This window comes from Saxophila tyrrhenica (assembly GCF_035928015.1).
Source record: "Saxophila tyrrhenica strain CCFEE 5935 chromosome Unknown scaffold_9, whole genome shotgun sequence".
Taxonomy (NCBI): Eukaryota; Fungi; Ascomycota; class Dothideomycetes; order Mycosphaerellales; family Extremaceae; genus Saxophila; species Saxophila tyrrhenica.
Window position 1 is genome coordinate 1 of NW_027041741.1, and position 14,319 is coordinate 14,319.

At 54.9% G+C, this 14,319-nt stretch overlaps 5 protein-coding genes across 5 annotated transcripts; 1 reads left to right on the forward strand and 4 right to left on the reverse strand.

The window, feature by feature from the left end:
- Positions 1-43: 43 nt before the first annotated feature.
- On the reverse strand, positions 44-2,749 carry LTR77_005908 (uncharacterized protein; the record flags this gene model as incomplete). The annotated part of the gene is made up of 8 exons (XM_064803150.1): positions 44-439; positions 568-690; positions 756-877; positions 949-1,030; positions 1,112-1,263; positions 1,315-1,328; positions 1,385-1,430; positions 1,612-2,749. 8 exons carry the CDS (start codon positions 2,747-2,749, stop codon positions 44-46), a joined length of 2,073 nt encoding a protein of 690 aa, XP_064658065.1.
- Positions 2,750-3,752: 1,003 nt separating this feature from the next.
- Positions 3,753-5,860, reverse strand: LTR77_005909 (uncharacterized protein; the record flags this gene model as incomplete). The annotated part of the gene is made up of 9 exons (XM_064803151.1): positions 3,753-3,856; positions 3,911-4,187; positions 4,220-4,747; positions 4,825-4,979; positions 5,056-5,173; positions 5,229-5,415; positions 5,470-5,597; positions 5,656-5,712; positions 5,768-5,860. The coding sequence occupies 9 exons, from the start codon at positions 5,858-5,860 to the stop codon at positions 3,753-3,755; spliced, it is 1,647 nt and encodes a 548-aa protein (XP_064658066.1).
- A 2,244-nt stretch (positions 5,861-8,104) lies between these two features.
- On the reverse strand, positions 8,105-8,875 carry LTR77_005910 (uncharacterized protein; the record flags this gene model as incomplete). Its single annotated transcript, XM_064803152.1, has 1 exon — positions 8,105-8,875. One exon carries the CDS (start codon positions 8,873-8,875, stop codon positions 8,105-8,107), a length of 771 nt encoding a protein of 256 aa, XP_064658067.1.
- Positions 8,876-11,265: 2,390 nt separating this feature from the next.
- Positions 11,266-11,987, forward strand: NdufS8 (ndufs8, ubiquinone oxidoreductase 23 kd subunit; the record flags this gene model as incomplete). Its single annotated transcript, XM_064803153.1, has 2 exons — positions 11,266-11,537; positions 11,591-11,987. The coding sequence occupies 2 exons, from the start codon at positions 11,266-11,268 to the stop codon at positions 11,985-11,987; spliced, it is 669 nt and encodes a 222-aa protein (XP_064658068.1).
- A 273-nt stretch (positions 11,988-12,260) lies between these two features.
- Positions 12,261-14,204, reverse strand: LTR77_005912 (uncharacterized protein; the record flags this gene model as incomplete). The annotated part of the gene is made up of 2 exons (XM_064803154.1): positions 12,261-13,895; positions 13,962-14,204. 2 exons carry the CDS (start codon positions 14,202-14,204, stop codon positions 12,261-12,263), a joined length of 1,878 nt encoding a protein of 625 aa, XP_064658069.1.
- Between the last annotated feature and the right edge of the window lie 115 nt (positions 14,205-14,319).

Below are 14,319 nucleotides of genomic sequence, written 5' to 3' on the forward strand. Positions count from 1 at the left end.
CCCTAACCCTAACCCTAACCCTAACCCATCTTAACGAATCCGATTATGCCTTCACTTCCACCTTGTTGCTATGTCTTGTCTCCGTCGTATACCCACGCTTCTTGCCAGTCACGACAAGCTCGACAGTATTCGCCTTTGATGGTACCTCAAAGCTCACGCTTTCGTCCTCGTAGACAGCAAACTCCCGACCACGCTGCCTACTGTTGATCATCCACATAGCTGACAGCGACATACCAGGATCCCATCGGCCGGGAGAAGCAGAAATGGTTGATCCAGGCTTGCACGAGTCACCGCTCGAGACCTCTGGATCCGCCTGTCGGGCAACCGCGGCGCTGTGACCGCCGTATGCAAGAACGTCTTCCCATCGGTTGCCGCGGGCACTCGGTGCCGTCTGAGCCGCTGTGAGCGGTGTGGCTCCGTTGGGTGCGTGATCTCGGACCTACAGGATCGATGAATAGAGGGTCAGCAGATGACTGGAGGCTGAACAGTGTTTAGATGGCCTTGGAGCGCGGTGAATTGCCATTTCTCTTGAATGATCTGAAAGCACCCGTCGGCATTGGTACCTACCCAGTCTGATACGAGTTGGAGGTAGTTCCACGTATCCCGGAGCTGGTAATTGCCGCCGTGCTCCTCGTTGGGTAGAATCGTCACGTTGGCCCAACCAGGACCTCCTCGGCCATTCACGTTGGCCTGTCGACAGCAAAGTAAGCAAGAGTCTTTCTGTCAGGAGGACGGGGAGAAACAGGGCGCCGCACTTCGAACTGCTCGACGCCGAGATTGAGATAGTAATTATCCGCGGTTCCAACGTAGATGAAGATGCGGTTCCTCAGCACAGCGCCAAGATTCAAATCGTTGTCCCAGTTGTCGGTAATGTAATCTAAGTGCGAGGAAGGCAAATTAGCAGTTTGCCTGATGGCGAGAGTTGTCTGTAAGTGAGTCTGCACATACGTGAGAGGTCCATGTGCCGCCAATACTCCACAGCGCCAGGATAAATGACACCGGTCACCTTGTCCCAAGGCTCGAGTGGATACTGCCATGAGCAGGGGCATGGTCAGTCCATGCGCCCGCGAAACAGTAATCGCTGAATGTGGTGGATGGTCTTTGCACTTACGTTGTTAAATCCCTGGACGCCGAAGACAGCGTTCCACACATCCCTGCGGGCAGAAAGGCAGACGATTAGTAGACGTTTCCCACACAGTACAGTTTTGTCCAATCTCCTACCACTGAAGCCGACTTCGCGATGAAGTTCCGAAGGTGAGTTCCCTAAACCAGCTCGTCAGCATTCGGAAGACAGGTGTAGAACGACATTCTTACCAATGGTTCTCTTGCTAAAGCACATGTCAAAATCAGCAAATGTTCCAGACATCAAGACGGGATGCCGTACCTCGACGGTTGCCAGAAGTCTTTCAGAGCCGTTCCTGGCAAGCTGCCTTATAGAAGGAATAGGACTTCCATCGTCAAAGTGGTAGGCACTGCTTGATGAATAGAGAGGGATTGCTTGATGTCTTGCGAGGCTTGATCAGCATGCTTTTGACTCAGCGTATCAAAGAGTATCACACCCTGAAGCGAATTAGCATTTTTCTCTTTGGCGTTGCCTACGAAAGTACGAACTGTTAAAGTCCAGACTGTCCGGGTAGGATGAGAAACAAACGCCCATCAAGTCCGGCCGGAAGATTAGACTAGCGGCGGACACCCAGCCGCCCGTAGAACCGCCGTCCTGCACACGTGCGTAAGGCTGTCGAATTGTTCTGAACGTCTGGTCAATGTACGGGATGAGTTCTTCGTTGATGGCGTCACCGTAGGGGCCCAAATTGGCGTTGTTCACAGCATAAGAGTCGTCGTAGAACGGAGCTTCGTGGCGGAACTGGACGATGATGAATTTCGGTGTCGGTCGTCCAGAAGAGCGGTTGTTGGCGCCTGGAATTACTCCAGTCTGCCACTGTCGAGTGAAGTCTAGATCGGTCCCGTAGTAGTACGCTCCATTGCCCTCATCCCAATGATTCTGGTGGTAAATGACTGGGTACCTCGTGGTACCGTTGACGTAGCCATGAGGCAGCAGCACATTTGCGCCAACGAACATATCCAAACCCCAGAATTCGCTCAGCGCTGTGGATCGGATCTTGACATGCTTTAGATACTGCGTGTCGGCGTAGTTTCCTTGGTTGCAGCCACCGATCTCCGTGCCGTTAAGCTGGGGATACGGCTCAATGGCGCTGAACATCAGGTCCAGAATTTGCGGGCCGCTAGAGATGGAGACGTTTGTGACAGGCGTTTTCAGACTTCCGTAACCATCGACCGACGGAGCGCCGTCGCCACATGGGAAGTCCACCTTGACAACGGAGCCATCACTTCTTGTGACGGTTTGATAGATGTTCACGAAAGCTTGCACGCTGTACAGACCTGCCGGGACTTGGTCGAGCGTCGTGTTTGGAAAGCCCCAGACACCTCTGTCGGTATTGCGCGCTGAGCCGCCTGCGAGCGTGACCGGCTTCTGCGTGCGCATGTGGTAGACGTTTTTGCCGTACAAGGCATCCGGAGTGTCGACGACATCCCAGTTGTCCAAGGGATTAACGCCAGGAGGTGCGAACATCAACACAACTCGCCCGTCAACTGGGTTGGCGATCAGGCCATCTGCGACTGAGAGGCGGACCTGGAGGCCATCTCGTGGCTTGACCGGTGCGGTCGAGGCTGTTGGCAATGAGGCCAGAATGCAGAGCGCATTAATGAGAGGCGGGAGTGTTGCTCTCATCCTGGCGAGAAGGTCGTGCTTTGTCGGAGGCCGGTACAAGGTCTTGATTCGCAGCGAGGGCGAGGAAGCGACATTTTGGAGTGCTCTGGCAGCGGTCGCAGAGCCTGCATTCCGCCGATTCTCTCGCTATCAGTTTATCTCGCGGCGTTAGTCTTGTTGAAGAAGGTCGCCTGCCTTGCCTTGCGGTTCTTTGCATTGAGTCCAGCCCGTTCTTCTTGGCAAGCTTTTAGCGGCGTTGGCATGTCTTCGCTCCAGCCTCCTCGGCTTTCTATCCAATCTCCACAACACGGAGAGACATCAGCGTACAGTACTCCGTACACATTTCAACCATGCCAGGGGCCGCGGTGTGAAGCTGCTTGCTACACCTTGACGTAGCCGCAAGGACAATGCAACATGATACGCTCGATGCGCCGGAGGAAGGCGACGATGTACGGATGGGCAGAGAGAATAATAAGCAATGTGGAGATTATCAGCCGCATCACGTCAGCCGTAAGAAGTATCACGAACCACTTGCACGATTCATATGGTATAGCAAGACAAGTAGATCATTCATGTGGCCTGGTATTGTCATAGTGATAAGCAGTCTTGTCCAGTTCCCGACTGCGGTTGAGGGTGCCTGGTTTGACCAGCGAGTTCTCTTGGCTTGGTAGCCTCTGCATCTCACTCCATGCTGCAGAAAGTGGGCTTGACCGCGTGAGAAGCTTCATTCGCTTCGTCAACGCTTACCATGCAGTGGCCCGGTACTCTTTGGAGTGGCGAACCGCGTAAGCAAGCATGGACAGTGTCCAATGGATGCGAGCTACAAGTGGATTCAGGGAGCATAGAACGGGAGCACCACACCTATCCCTTCTCTCCGTTGGCAGCTGTTCTTCGTCTAAGCGTTTCCAAGTAACAACCACCACGCACAACATCCTGCTCGAGACGACCCACCCAACACCTGCAAGCAGTCGTGCTCAAGCAGATCACTCGTCATTCGATCCATCCGACCACTGAAGCAATACGCTCACTCCTCATCTGGAGGAGTCGTAAACCCGTCGCCTTCCCCACCAAGCAGCCAAACGTAGCCCCAAGGCCACTTGGAAGGACCAGTGCCATCCGGGAATTGTACTGCATATGGTCAGCTCTCCGTCAAACCGCCCGCAGGAACGCGACAGAACCTACATGGACACACAGCAATCAGCTGAAAGTAAAAGTAGCACTGGGCGTTCTCTTCGGTGGCATCACCACATTCATCCTGGAGTCTCGTTCCAGCGGCACCCGTAAGATCGTTCTGATCGAAGTCGCAGACCCAGAGGTTGAAGAATATGTAGTCCTGACGAGGGAGCGTCGTCGGCGCCCTCAAGATCAAGTCGTTGAGGAAGTCCTCGGGTTCTGGACCGGTGGATGCCGGACCGAATTCCTGCTGATTGCTCCAGGAGGACTGCGTAATGTCTTGCACCTATACACAGAAGGGTTGTATGGTCAGCCTACTTCTTCGGCATGGGATGTTCTCGCTCGTGAGGGAACTACCGTGAGGAACCAATCGCCAATGGTGTCGAACCCGGGAACAGCCCATTTCGTCGGGTCATCGAGCCCAACCTCGTCCATTCGGCCACCCCACTCATTCCCATCCACCGGCTTTGTTTGTAAGACAAACATGTTGCCTTCTGGGTCGCAATACTTCACATCGGCTGGGAACAAATTGTCTCCCTCGCAAGGGTCCACCGCCAGATTGTTCCTGTTCACCTTTGCAATGACAGTCGAGCCATACTGCCACAGTAGGTTTATGCCAGGCCCAGCAATTGCTGCAGTTAGGTTCTCCGCCTGGCTCAGGCTGAAAGGCGGGTGGGGTTCTGCGAAAGTGCCGTCGGCGAGCAGCATTGGTAGGTGAGTTGGGTCGGTCTCAAAACCTTCGGGAGGAGCTTCGTTCATACGACTAGTGACAAAGGTCGAGAAGGTCGAGGCTAAAGCGTCTGATAGCCGACTAAGCATTTTCGAGATGGCAGCGAAGTCAGAGAACTAAAGATAAATGTGAGCGCATGGCTTCCAGGAACACAGCCTTCTCTGGCATGAACATGTGTGCTGCCCAAACTCACCTGAGTCTCAATGTTCCCAGACTCGTCACTAAATTCGGAGATGCCCGCCACCGAGCCAGCGGCGTATGCAGCGGCGCCTAGCTGTCCAAAGCGTGCTGCAGCTGTAGATCCCTCAGCGAAAAGGCCAAACCCTGGTACCAGGGCAGCCAACGATCCTGAACGCGGTCAGTATTCGTCGTGAACGTCGTTCCAGATAGTAGGAAGGGGCCAGAAGGGCAAGCTGTGACTTACCTACGAAGTACGACGCTGCTCCCGCGAGCCCAGCTGGGTCATCTCCTGGTAATGTGGTAATATTGTTTGGATTGAAGGTACCAGGGAAGCCCGCAAATGCCGGCGTCACCGTCGTGATCTGAAGGTATTTGTTAGCACCAAAAAAGCTGTAGTAGTGTCGACTCCATGCATACCACAGTCTGGAACGCTTGAAAGATGTCATCCAGGTAATTGACCAGATTAATTGTCGCAATCTCGATATACGCAAACTGTGGGTTTTGCGGGCAGCTGTCAATGACAGGCCCAGCATCACAGTGCGTACCGCCATAGCTCCAACTACACTGGTAGTCCTCAGAGCTTAGGTTGGGCAACTTCTCTTCGCTACAGAGGACAATGTCAGCATGTTCTCACAGCCCGCATGGTAAGATTGCATACACCGTGTCGGAGAAGCCTGTCTGGTAAGGCGCCATCTCCGTGGCCTGGCTGACAATAAAGTCTGACATGCTGTACGAATTCCAGAAATTCTGGTTCTTCGACTGTGTGCAAAGGGCAGCGTTCTCGGCCTGCGGAGATCAGCTCTCGCCTTGGAAGATGCGCAGTCCACTTTGAGGGAGCACTCACAGTGATTGTGCTCACGGCATCTTCTGTCAAGTACGGGCTGCCAGTCGCGCAATAGACCTAGTGGACCATCAGCAAACGACGGTGGTAGTGGAAATCAGTTCATCCTGCCTACATATCCGGTACCAGAGAGACCAAGGTCAGTGAACAGTCCTGCGATGCTGCTCGGAGCACAAACGCAGCCATAATCACCAGTGACAGTGATCATGCTAGTGCTTGAGACAATGTCACTGTTAGTATCTGTATCGAAGAGGGTTTGTGTGATCGTGGCTTCGGCGAAGCTCGTCGAAACACATCCCGACGCCGGATACGAGAAAGTCGAATCTTGTCTCTTCATAGCACGAGCTGGGAGGGTCGGAGCTGGGGTTGCTTTGGGGGCCACGGCCGGGACTGGCAAAGGACCGGCAAGGGCACAGGCCACAATGGCCGGGAGGGCTGCAATTGAGGCACGCATCATGAGGGAGCGAGGTCGTGAGGTCGGCAGGCCGAGCAGAATGCTGAGCGTAGTGGAACCACGGCGCCTCGAAGCCCATCTTTATACCCTTCGCCATGCCCCAAAACGAGAAGAGAGGCAGTGCCAGAGATCCTTTGGGATGCCGAGTCACTTTCGCCCTCTCAATTCGTCGCCATAACTCATCGACGCATCTCCACGTTTCATGGTGATGAGAAGGATCACCAAAGCTGTAAATCCTCTGCACCGTCAGAGTCGGCCAAGCTTGGAATCCTCATCCTTCGTGGTGGTGGTGTCGTGTGACGCAGCGCGGCGGCGATATCTTGGGTTCGGTCACTGATGAGATGGTGGCTTCTGTTTCTATCCTGGACCGGTACCGAATCGCCATCGCGGCATCCAGTGGAGCCAGTTAATGAGAAATGCGTTCATTAGATGGTTGCAAGAAGCCATGTTTGTGTCCATGTCCTCCAGGCTCCATGGACGTCTGGTCGTCGTCGTCGTCGTCGTCGTCGTCGTTGTTCGAGACAACGAGAGGCAGTGGACCGAGCAGTGGCGTACCATCCTTCTTCGTCCAAGGCCGTGGAGGGTATCTCCCAAGCCAATCGTAAGACGATGTATGTAGAACGTGAGGAGGAATTCCGGAGGTGTACGGTACGGCACCGAACGCCACGACTTGGCATACGAGACGCGTTCAATTGAGTTTTACTGTGAGGTTGTTCTGAAACTGCCTTAATCAAACCACTACTTCCGACCTTCCGATAACCTCAGGTCATTCAATGACCATCTGCACCGCAACATTCGCGAGCCTGGTCTCTGGAGGGACAGGATCTCTCAATCGATCAAGGCAACCTTCCGCGCAGGAATGTATCGAGTGGAGAGCCTGTCTGCCGTCTACCATCTACATGCCACCCCGCAATGAGCAACCGCTCAGGATGCGTGCCCTTGCTCAGTTGCATCCAATCCTTCCAGACAACCAGGCTGTGCACATGGCATTGGCACCAGAGTATAATTCCCGACAATGCAACTCTCCATCCTTCGTCGATGGCCAAGTACTCCACATGCGTCGCAAATCAAGCCGCCCCTTGGACCCCAGCAGTGACAAACTCGGCCATCGAGACACTGCACACCTGCTGTCCAATTGCGCTCCGATCTCTCAGCAACGACAGGCAGGTCTCCGCGGTGCTCTTCTTCATCATCCTCCTGCTGCTTGCTTGAAGAGTCCTTGCTGCTCGGCGTTCAGGATTCCATCGAAGATCAACGTCTTCACAGCTCCGGGCACGGTAGCATGAATCATTTAGCTCGGTGCGAGGTCGGTTTCAAGTGCCTCTACCAAACCCTTGTATCGGGAGGGCAACTCTCTGCTGTGCTGCGATGCCTCCTACTACTCCACCCACACCGAACGAGTTTGGTCAGAGCGCAAGAACGTGCGGTGCACATCCCTCGCTCGTTGGGAGAACAGGTAGGTGCTTCTCAGCCATTACAGGTGCGAGAAAGTGAACCCTGGACGCGAGTGCGCGGTCGATGGTCATCTTCGATTGGGAACAGTCGGCTGAGATGCATTCGAGCTTCAACCCGGCGGGATGCTTGCAATATGACATTAGTCGGTTGTGGATGACAAATGAGATGCGGCAAGATGGGCTCCTGTCTGGCAAACTGAAACGGAGAAGGCGTTGATGCGGAGCAGAGGTAGCACAGCCAGGCAAGCTTGAAGTGTAAGATACTGGATCACATCCACTTCAATCTACATCGATACTGTCCTGGACATCATCAGACCATGATCAGGCATATTGTCTGACCAGCAAAAGAGGGCGGCCTGCTGGAAAGTAAAGACAAAAGCATGTGCTTCCATACCAACGTACGAACAACTACCTCGAGCGTGTGTGCGCAACGAAACAAGAGCGGCCGTGAAATCCAGCGCAGCCTTTCCTCCAAATCACCCGACAAATGACCGTGAGCGGCTCCTCCGGCATGCTTTCCACCTCCGAGCCATGCATCTCAGCTTCAAGACTTCTTGCAGGAGGTGTAGGTCGAAACCACCGTCTTGGTCGTCGTGGATGGAGGAGAATCCGGGCACTTTGTGATAGTCTCCTGTTCCTTGGTCTCGGTCTTAGTCTGTTCCTTGGTCTCAGTCTTAGTAATCGTCTCCTTAGCCGTATTCTCGCATTTTGTGATGGTCTCCGCCTTCGTTTCCGTCTTAGTTTCGGCGGGCTTCGTGATGGTTTCTGCGGGCTTGGTCTCGCAAGTCGTCTGCTTCGTCTCCGTTTTTGTTTCCGTTTTAGTGTCGGTCTGGAACTGAGTCTCTGTTTTGGTTTCTGCAGGCTGGGTCTTTGTGATGGTCTCCGTTTCTGCCGGTTTCGTTTGGGTCTGGATTTGCGTCTCAGTTTTTGTTATCGTTGGCGTGCTCTCGCACTTGGAGATCGTTTCGGTGGTTCCTGGTTGAGTCTCAGTCTTCGTGATCGTTGGCGTGGTCTCGCACGTGGAGATCGTTTTGGTCTCGGCCGGCTTCGTCGTTGTTGAATACTTGGTGGTTGTTGAGTACTTCGTAGTTGTTGAGTACTTGGTGGTCGTCTGGACCTTGGTCGTTGCGGGCTTCGAGATGATGCTCGTGATCACGCTTGTTTTGGTCGTCGTCAGAGTCTTGCAGGTGCTCTTATTCTTGTTCTTGTCCTTGGTGGATTGGCCTCGGCGGACAAGGTTATCCACCGTGGGAATGGGCTCGGCATGGATCTCGATCAGACATGCCAGAAGCATACACAAGATGGAGAAACGCATGATGGTGGAGCGAGTGTGGATTTCGAATGATGTTACTTAGTGGAGCGAAAGAATTGCAAGCATGAGGCTGGGATGGCAGCATGAGAAGGGGTGGGGAGCAAAACTTTATACTTACGAGGAAGACATTGAGAAGTCGGCTTGGGTTCAGTCCTACCATGTGTGGACCATGGCCTGACGGCAGTCACATCGTAAGCGGAACTGCTCGCTTCCAGCATCTCTTCATTGGACAGCTTGTACATGTTGCGTCTGTCCAAACAACGTCTCGACAGGCTCAACTGCATCTGGGGCTTACATGCCAGCAGGATTGCAGCAATACTTCCTGCATGGTCGAGGGCCTGGACGGCGTGAAGTGGAGAGGCAGATGCAGCGTGTGAAGAGGCGGTTGGCCATGACGGCTGATCGACGTGTCCCGACAGCTCGTTGGCGTGCGTCCATCACCTCCCCAGACTCCATGCAGCTGCATGAGCCGCATCGTCTTTTGGGGGAGCCTGGTTCAAGAACAGATGCGGAGGGCTCTGGCGTGTTTGCGACGTCCACATTCGGCATGCTCCATGCAGGATATCTCAGCCGTTTTGATTGAAAATGCTCTGGGGTTGATTTATCCAAATTGCGGGCAGACACCGCGCCGCAATATGTTGTATCCTGCGGCGTGTCGTCCAAGCTGTCGGTCAGCACGGTACAGCACTTCTTCTGGTGGATGATTGAAGACATCCGCCCGCGCGGCAGACACCGAAGCCAGGAAAAGCCACAACGCCTCAAATCCCAGATGCCCGTGCATTGCAAATGCATCTGCCCGAAACAGCTTGCTTGTGACCGAAAATACTGCACAGTGGCCAGTCGCAGCCTTCCCCAGTATTTCGGGTGCTTCCCCACATCTGAAATGACGAGTCCCTGGTCAGATCGCATTCGTTCCAGGCTTGCCACCAAATCATTGGCCCGCTCTCACCAGTTTGCATAAGCCTGATAGGTGACTGACCTTGGACGAGTGGCGTCTTCATGTATGCCGCCAAGGCAAAACATTGCATCAACAGTCACAATGCAGTACAGTTCTTGCAGATCGACTCTCTGCTATGTCGCAGCATGCCACAAGTGCGGTGTCACCGAGCAGCGACTGCACGTGTTCTCCCAGAATAGTAGGGGCGAGACCTTGGAAGAAGCAATTTGTACTGCAAGGCCGTCGGACTTCTCGAACTGATACCACACAGCTAGAAGGCTTGAACACGGCTGGTGAGACAGGCAAAAGCCGCAAGGAGGTTGGAATCTCCAGCTCGCAAAGATGAGGTCACAAATGTGATGGTCGAGATGCCATGAAGCGGCGCCGCAAGCCGCGAGCCCCGAGTGTACTTGAGTCGCTGGCTCCAGTGCGTCAATTGGGGGCAAACCGAACCGGTGAATCAAGCTGTACAGATTAGGGAGGATCGATGAAAGCGGGTAAGTACACGGTCCGCTGTTGGACTCACAGCTCCCCCGCGCCATGAATAGACAGAACCCATATTGCTTCCTCCTTGGCACACTGCTCCAGCTGCCGCACACCAGCAGAGCAGGCTTGAGGCGTACATGATGGTGCGTGCATGATGGCTCCGCAACGTGGCACACGGAGAGAAGGGTACAGGCTTGAAGGCAATGCGCAGTTGAAAGGCGGCCCGAAGATACCTGTTAGAACACGGCCCAGATATTGGGCACGAAATATTAGCTGGACACTCAAGGCGACCCTCGGAGCGCTCCCCTTGGATGGTGTGGCGGACGTACGAGTCAACGCTGCTATTCCTGCTCCCGGAGGTGGCCAGCAGGCTCGGCACTTGAGCTCAGTCGTTGAAAGCCGATTCAGAAGCGTCGGTCTCGATCTTCAAGCTCCTTGGGGACGTAGATTGTCACAGGCATGATATGTGCAGCAGCATGGCCGGCTTGGGAAGGGGAAAGGTATGGTCGCCTCGTGGCTGGGTCTCGAGCTCTGAGGATAGATTCTTGCAGACACACGTTGCTCGCGCTCCGCATGGATTCGTCGAGTGCGCCTTGTACCGTACTCAAGCCAATGGGTTCATGTTTCCTGAGAAAAGGCCATCCGCGGAGCCGGTCTGCTCGTTCCTAACGCTGGCCGGTTGGAAGCAGGATTGTAAAGATTCCTCATCCACGCCAATCCCTATGGTTTCGTCCTTTCCACTTGAGCGTTCTGTATAAACCGTGATTCTGCACAACGGCCACAGGGACTGACAACGTGTTGCTGGAAAGGCATACGTGCAAGGAGAAGACGGACACGGGAGGCTCCGAAGATGGCTTGGCAGAACTTCAGATAATCAAGCACATCATTGGCCACAGCGACGTCGCTTCCAACTCGACCACTAAAGGACCTCTTGCCACACAACCACCTTCATCTTCTCCTCCCCACGACTATGGCGACACCCCGGGCATTGACAGCGCTCGCCCGCACCCGCGCCACTCAGAACCTCACCACCGCGCCCCGCCACCAATTCGCCGCCTTCTCCACCACCACCGCTAGAGCAGCAACCACATCAGGTCCCCCCACCGCCAACTTCCGCCAACAGCGACCCGCGCGATGGAACGAGAAGAAGGAGAGTGTGTGGGACCAGGCCGGCAACTACTTCCTCCTCACCGAGATGATGCGGGGGATGTACGTCGTGCTTGAGCAGTTCTTCCGCCCACCGTGAGTGCTTCTCCCGCTCGTTCTACGCCAGGACAATGCTGATGTCTTTACAGATACACAATCTACTACCCCTTCGAAAAGGGCCCCATCTCACCCCGCTTCCGAGGCGAGCACGCCCTGCGCCGCTATCCAACCGGCGAAGAACGCTGCATCGCCTGCAAGCTCTGCGAAGCCATCTGCCCTGCACAAGCCATCACCATTGAGGCGGAGGAGCGGGAAGACGGCTCGCGACGGACGACACGCTACGACATCGACATGACCAAGTGCATCTACTGCGGCTTCTGCCAGGAGAGCTGTCCTGTGGATGCGATTGTCGAGAGCCCGAACGCAGAGTATGCGACGGAGACGCGGGAGGAGCTGCTGTACAACAAGGAGAAGCTGTTGAGCAATGGTGATAAATGGGAGCCGGAGCTGGCGGCGGTGGCGAGGGCGGATGCGCCGTACAGATAACGTATAGGTTGGACACGGGAAGGAAAGACTGGGACTTGAACGACCTTTACTTGAGTTTATATTGTACATACCTGGAAAGAATGCATACCCAGAACTGACATGTCCAGACGCGCGAGGCCCCATAAAGGTTTCAGGTGTACATCGTATGGCGAAGCTGATGCTGGTATTGCGGAGAGTGGGCAGGGCGTTCCGAGTTCAGAAAGCAGCAGAGTGCCGTGCCGAATTGGTACAGTGTGGTTGTCGTCATATCTACACTGAACGACGACCATTCTATCACGCCTTGAAGCTCCCCTCGAATCCAGCCCTCTTCTTCCCCTTCTTCGCTCCTTTGGCTCCCTTGCCACCCTTCCCAGCACTTTTCTTCCCCTTACTACCCTTCTCCTCCTTCCGCTTCGCCAGATTCGTCTCCCGCTTCTTCTGCTTCATCTCCCTGCCCTTCGTCACCGCCTGCTCCCTCTCCTTCCACTGCTGCTCCGACTTTGACTTCTGCTTCTCCTTCCGCTTCAACGCCTTCTTGAGCAGCGACGTGTCGTCTCGTACCCTCTCGCCATGCGCTTTCTTCCGTGCGTTCATCCACATGTCCTTGTCGGCGATATCGGCTTGCTTTTCGGCATCGTACCCTGCAATGCGAGAATCCTTCGACTGCGCTGCCTTCAAGGCAGTCTTTGGGTCTTGCGGGCCCTTCTTCTTGCGCGCATCTTTCAGTGCGTGTAGCTCTGGATCGGCAGAGGTACCATCCTCAAACGCAAGCCTGGAGAAGGAGTATGCGTTGTCTGCAGGTAGTGGCGATCGTGGGCTGAAGATGTCGGATGTCAATGGACTGCCTGAACCACGCAGTTGCTCATCTTTCCGTCGTTCCTCTTCCTCCTTCGCCTTCCTCCGCAGCTCCTTCTTATGCGTCTTTCGTTGTTCTTCCTTCTTCCGCCGCTGTTCCAGAAGCTCTTGTCGTGACCTCGCAGGCTTGTCGTCGGCTTTGCGAGCTGCTCGCAGTTCTTCGATGCGCTTCCGTAGTCGTTCCGTCTTTTCTGCGTCGGTGATCTTAGGAATGTGAGGTTTGGGGGATGAGACGCCGTTGGTAGGCTTGTTGTCCGTCTTAACGGGATCAGTGCCGTTGAATGCTGTGCTTGCTGCCTTGGTATCGGTCTTCGCGGGTCGTTTGGTCGTTTCTTGATCGATCGATGAGGGAGGTACGATGGACGACGACGACGAGGCGGCAGAGTGGTTTGTGCCAAGGTCAAACGCCGGACTGTCAATGAGCGGTGTTGTAGGCGCGGAGGACACGTCGGAACCAGCATCACTCCTCTCCTCATGCGGCCTCTTCATTCCATTCTCTTGCGCATCCGTAAGCCCAGAGAAGTCAACCGCCTCCATATCATCTCCCTTGTCCTCCGCCGGGCCCTCCTCGGCATCTTCATCTGCATCCTGCTTGCGACCGTCATTCTTCAATTCATCAAGCTGGCGATCCTGCTTCCGCGCCTTCTTCTCCTCCGCTTTGGCCTGCTTTGCTTGCTTTTTCTCCTGCTTTGCCTGCCGCTTCTCTTTTCTCTTGTCCACCTTCTGTCTTCGGCGTGCCTCGGCAGCATCTGCATCGTCCTCGCCCTTGGCTCTCTTCTGCGCCTTGCCACTCTGCGAATCGCCTTCCTCGTCGTCACCCCCATCATTGTCCTCACCGCGCTTCCGCTTCAACGCCTCGGCCTCCCTCTCCCGCAACACATCCAGCGCACTCTTGTTGTTCTTGGGGTCGAGCTTTGCCTTCTTCGCCGCCCGCTTCTCCTCCTTGGTCTGCTTCTTGCGATTCCATTGTTCGCTGGGGTCCTTACCGTCAACGAAGTGGCTGCCGTAGTACTCTCGTGCAGGCGTGAGGGCCAGAAGTGACTCGAATGCTTTGTTGTGACTTTGCAGGCGCTCCTTCAGGTGCGAAAGGTTCCGTTAGCGAAGCTCATGATTTAGACTATGTCCGTGTGCGCCATGTACCTCGAGACCTTCCAAGGGATCTTCGTGACCCGCTCCGGCTGAGTCCGTCATTGTTGCTGTCGGGAGGTCGGGGGAAGGCGAGATGCTGCGAGCAGAAGGTGCGGTGATGGGAGCGGCGGGAAAAAGTGAACCTGAAGCATCGATGAAAGCCCACTGAAATCTTGGCGGCCAGCCGAACAATGCGCCCCGGCCTCCGAGAAAGTCTATCTTCGCGACTTCACCTGCTCCACTATTCGTCTTCATGTTGTCAAGGAGCCGCTTGTCCTCCGAGCGAACATTTCCTCACATTGGTCTATCACGGCATCTTGCGCCGACGTCCAGGCCAAGACAAGAGGCAAGCGATTCGCTGGATCGTAGA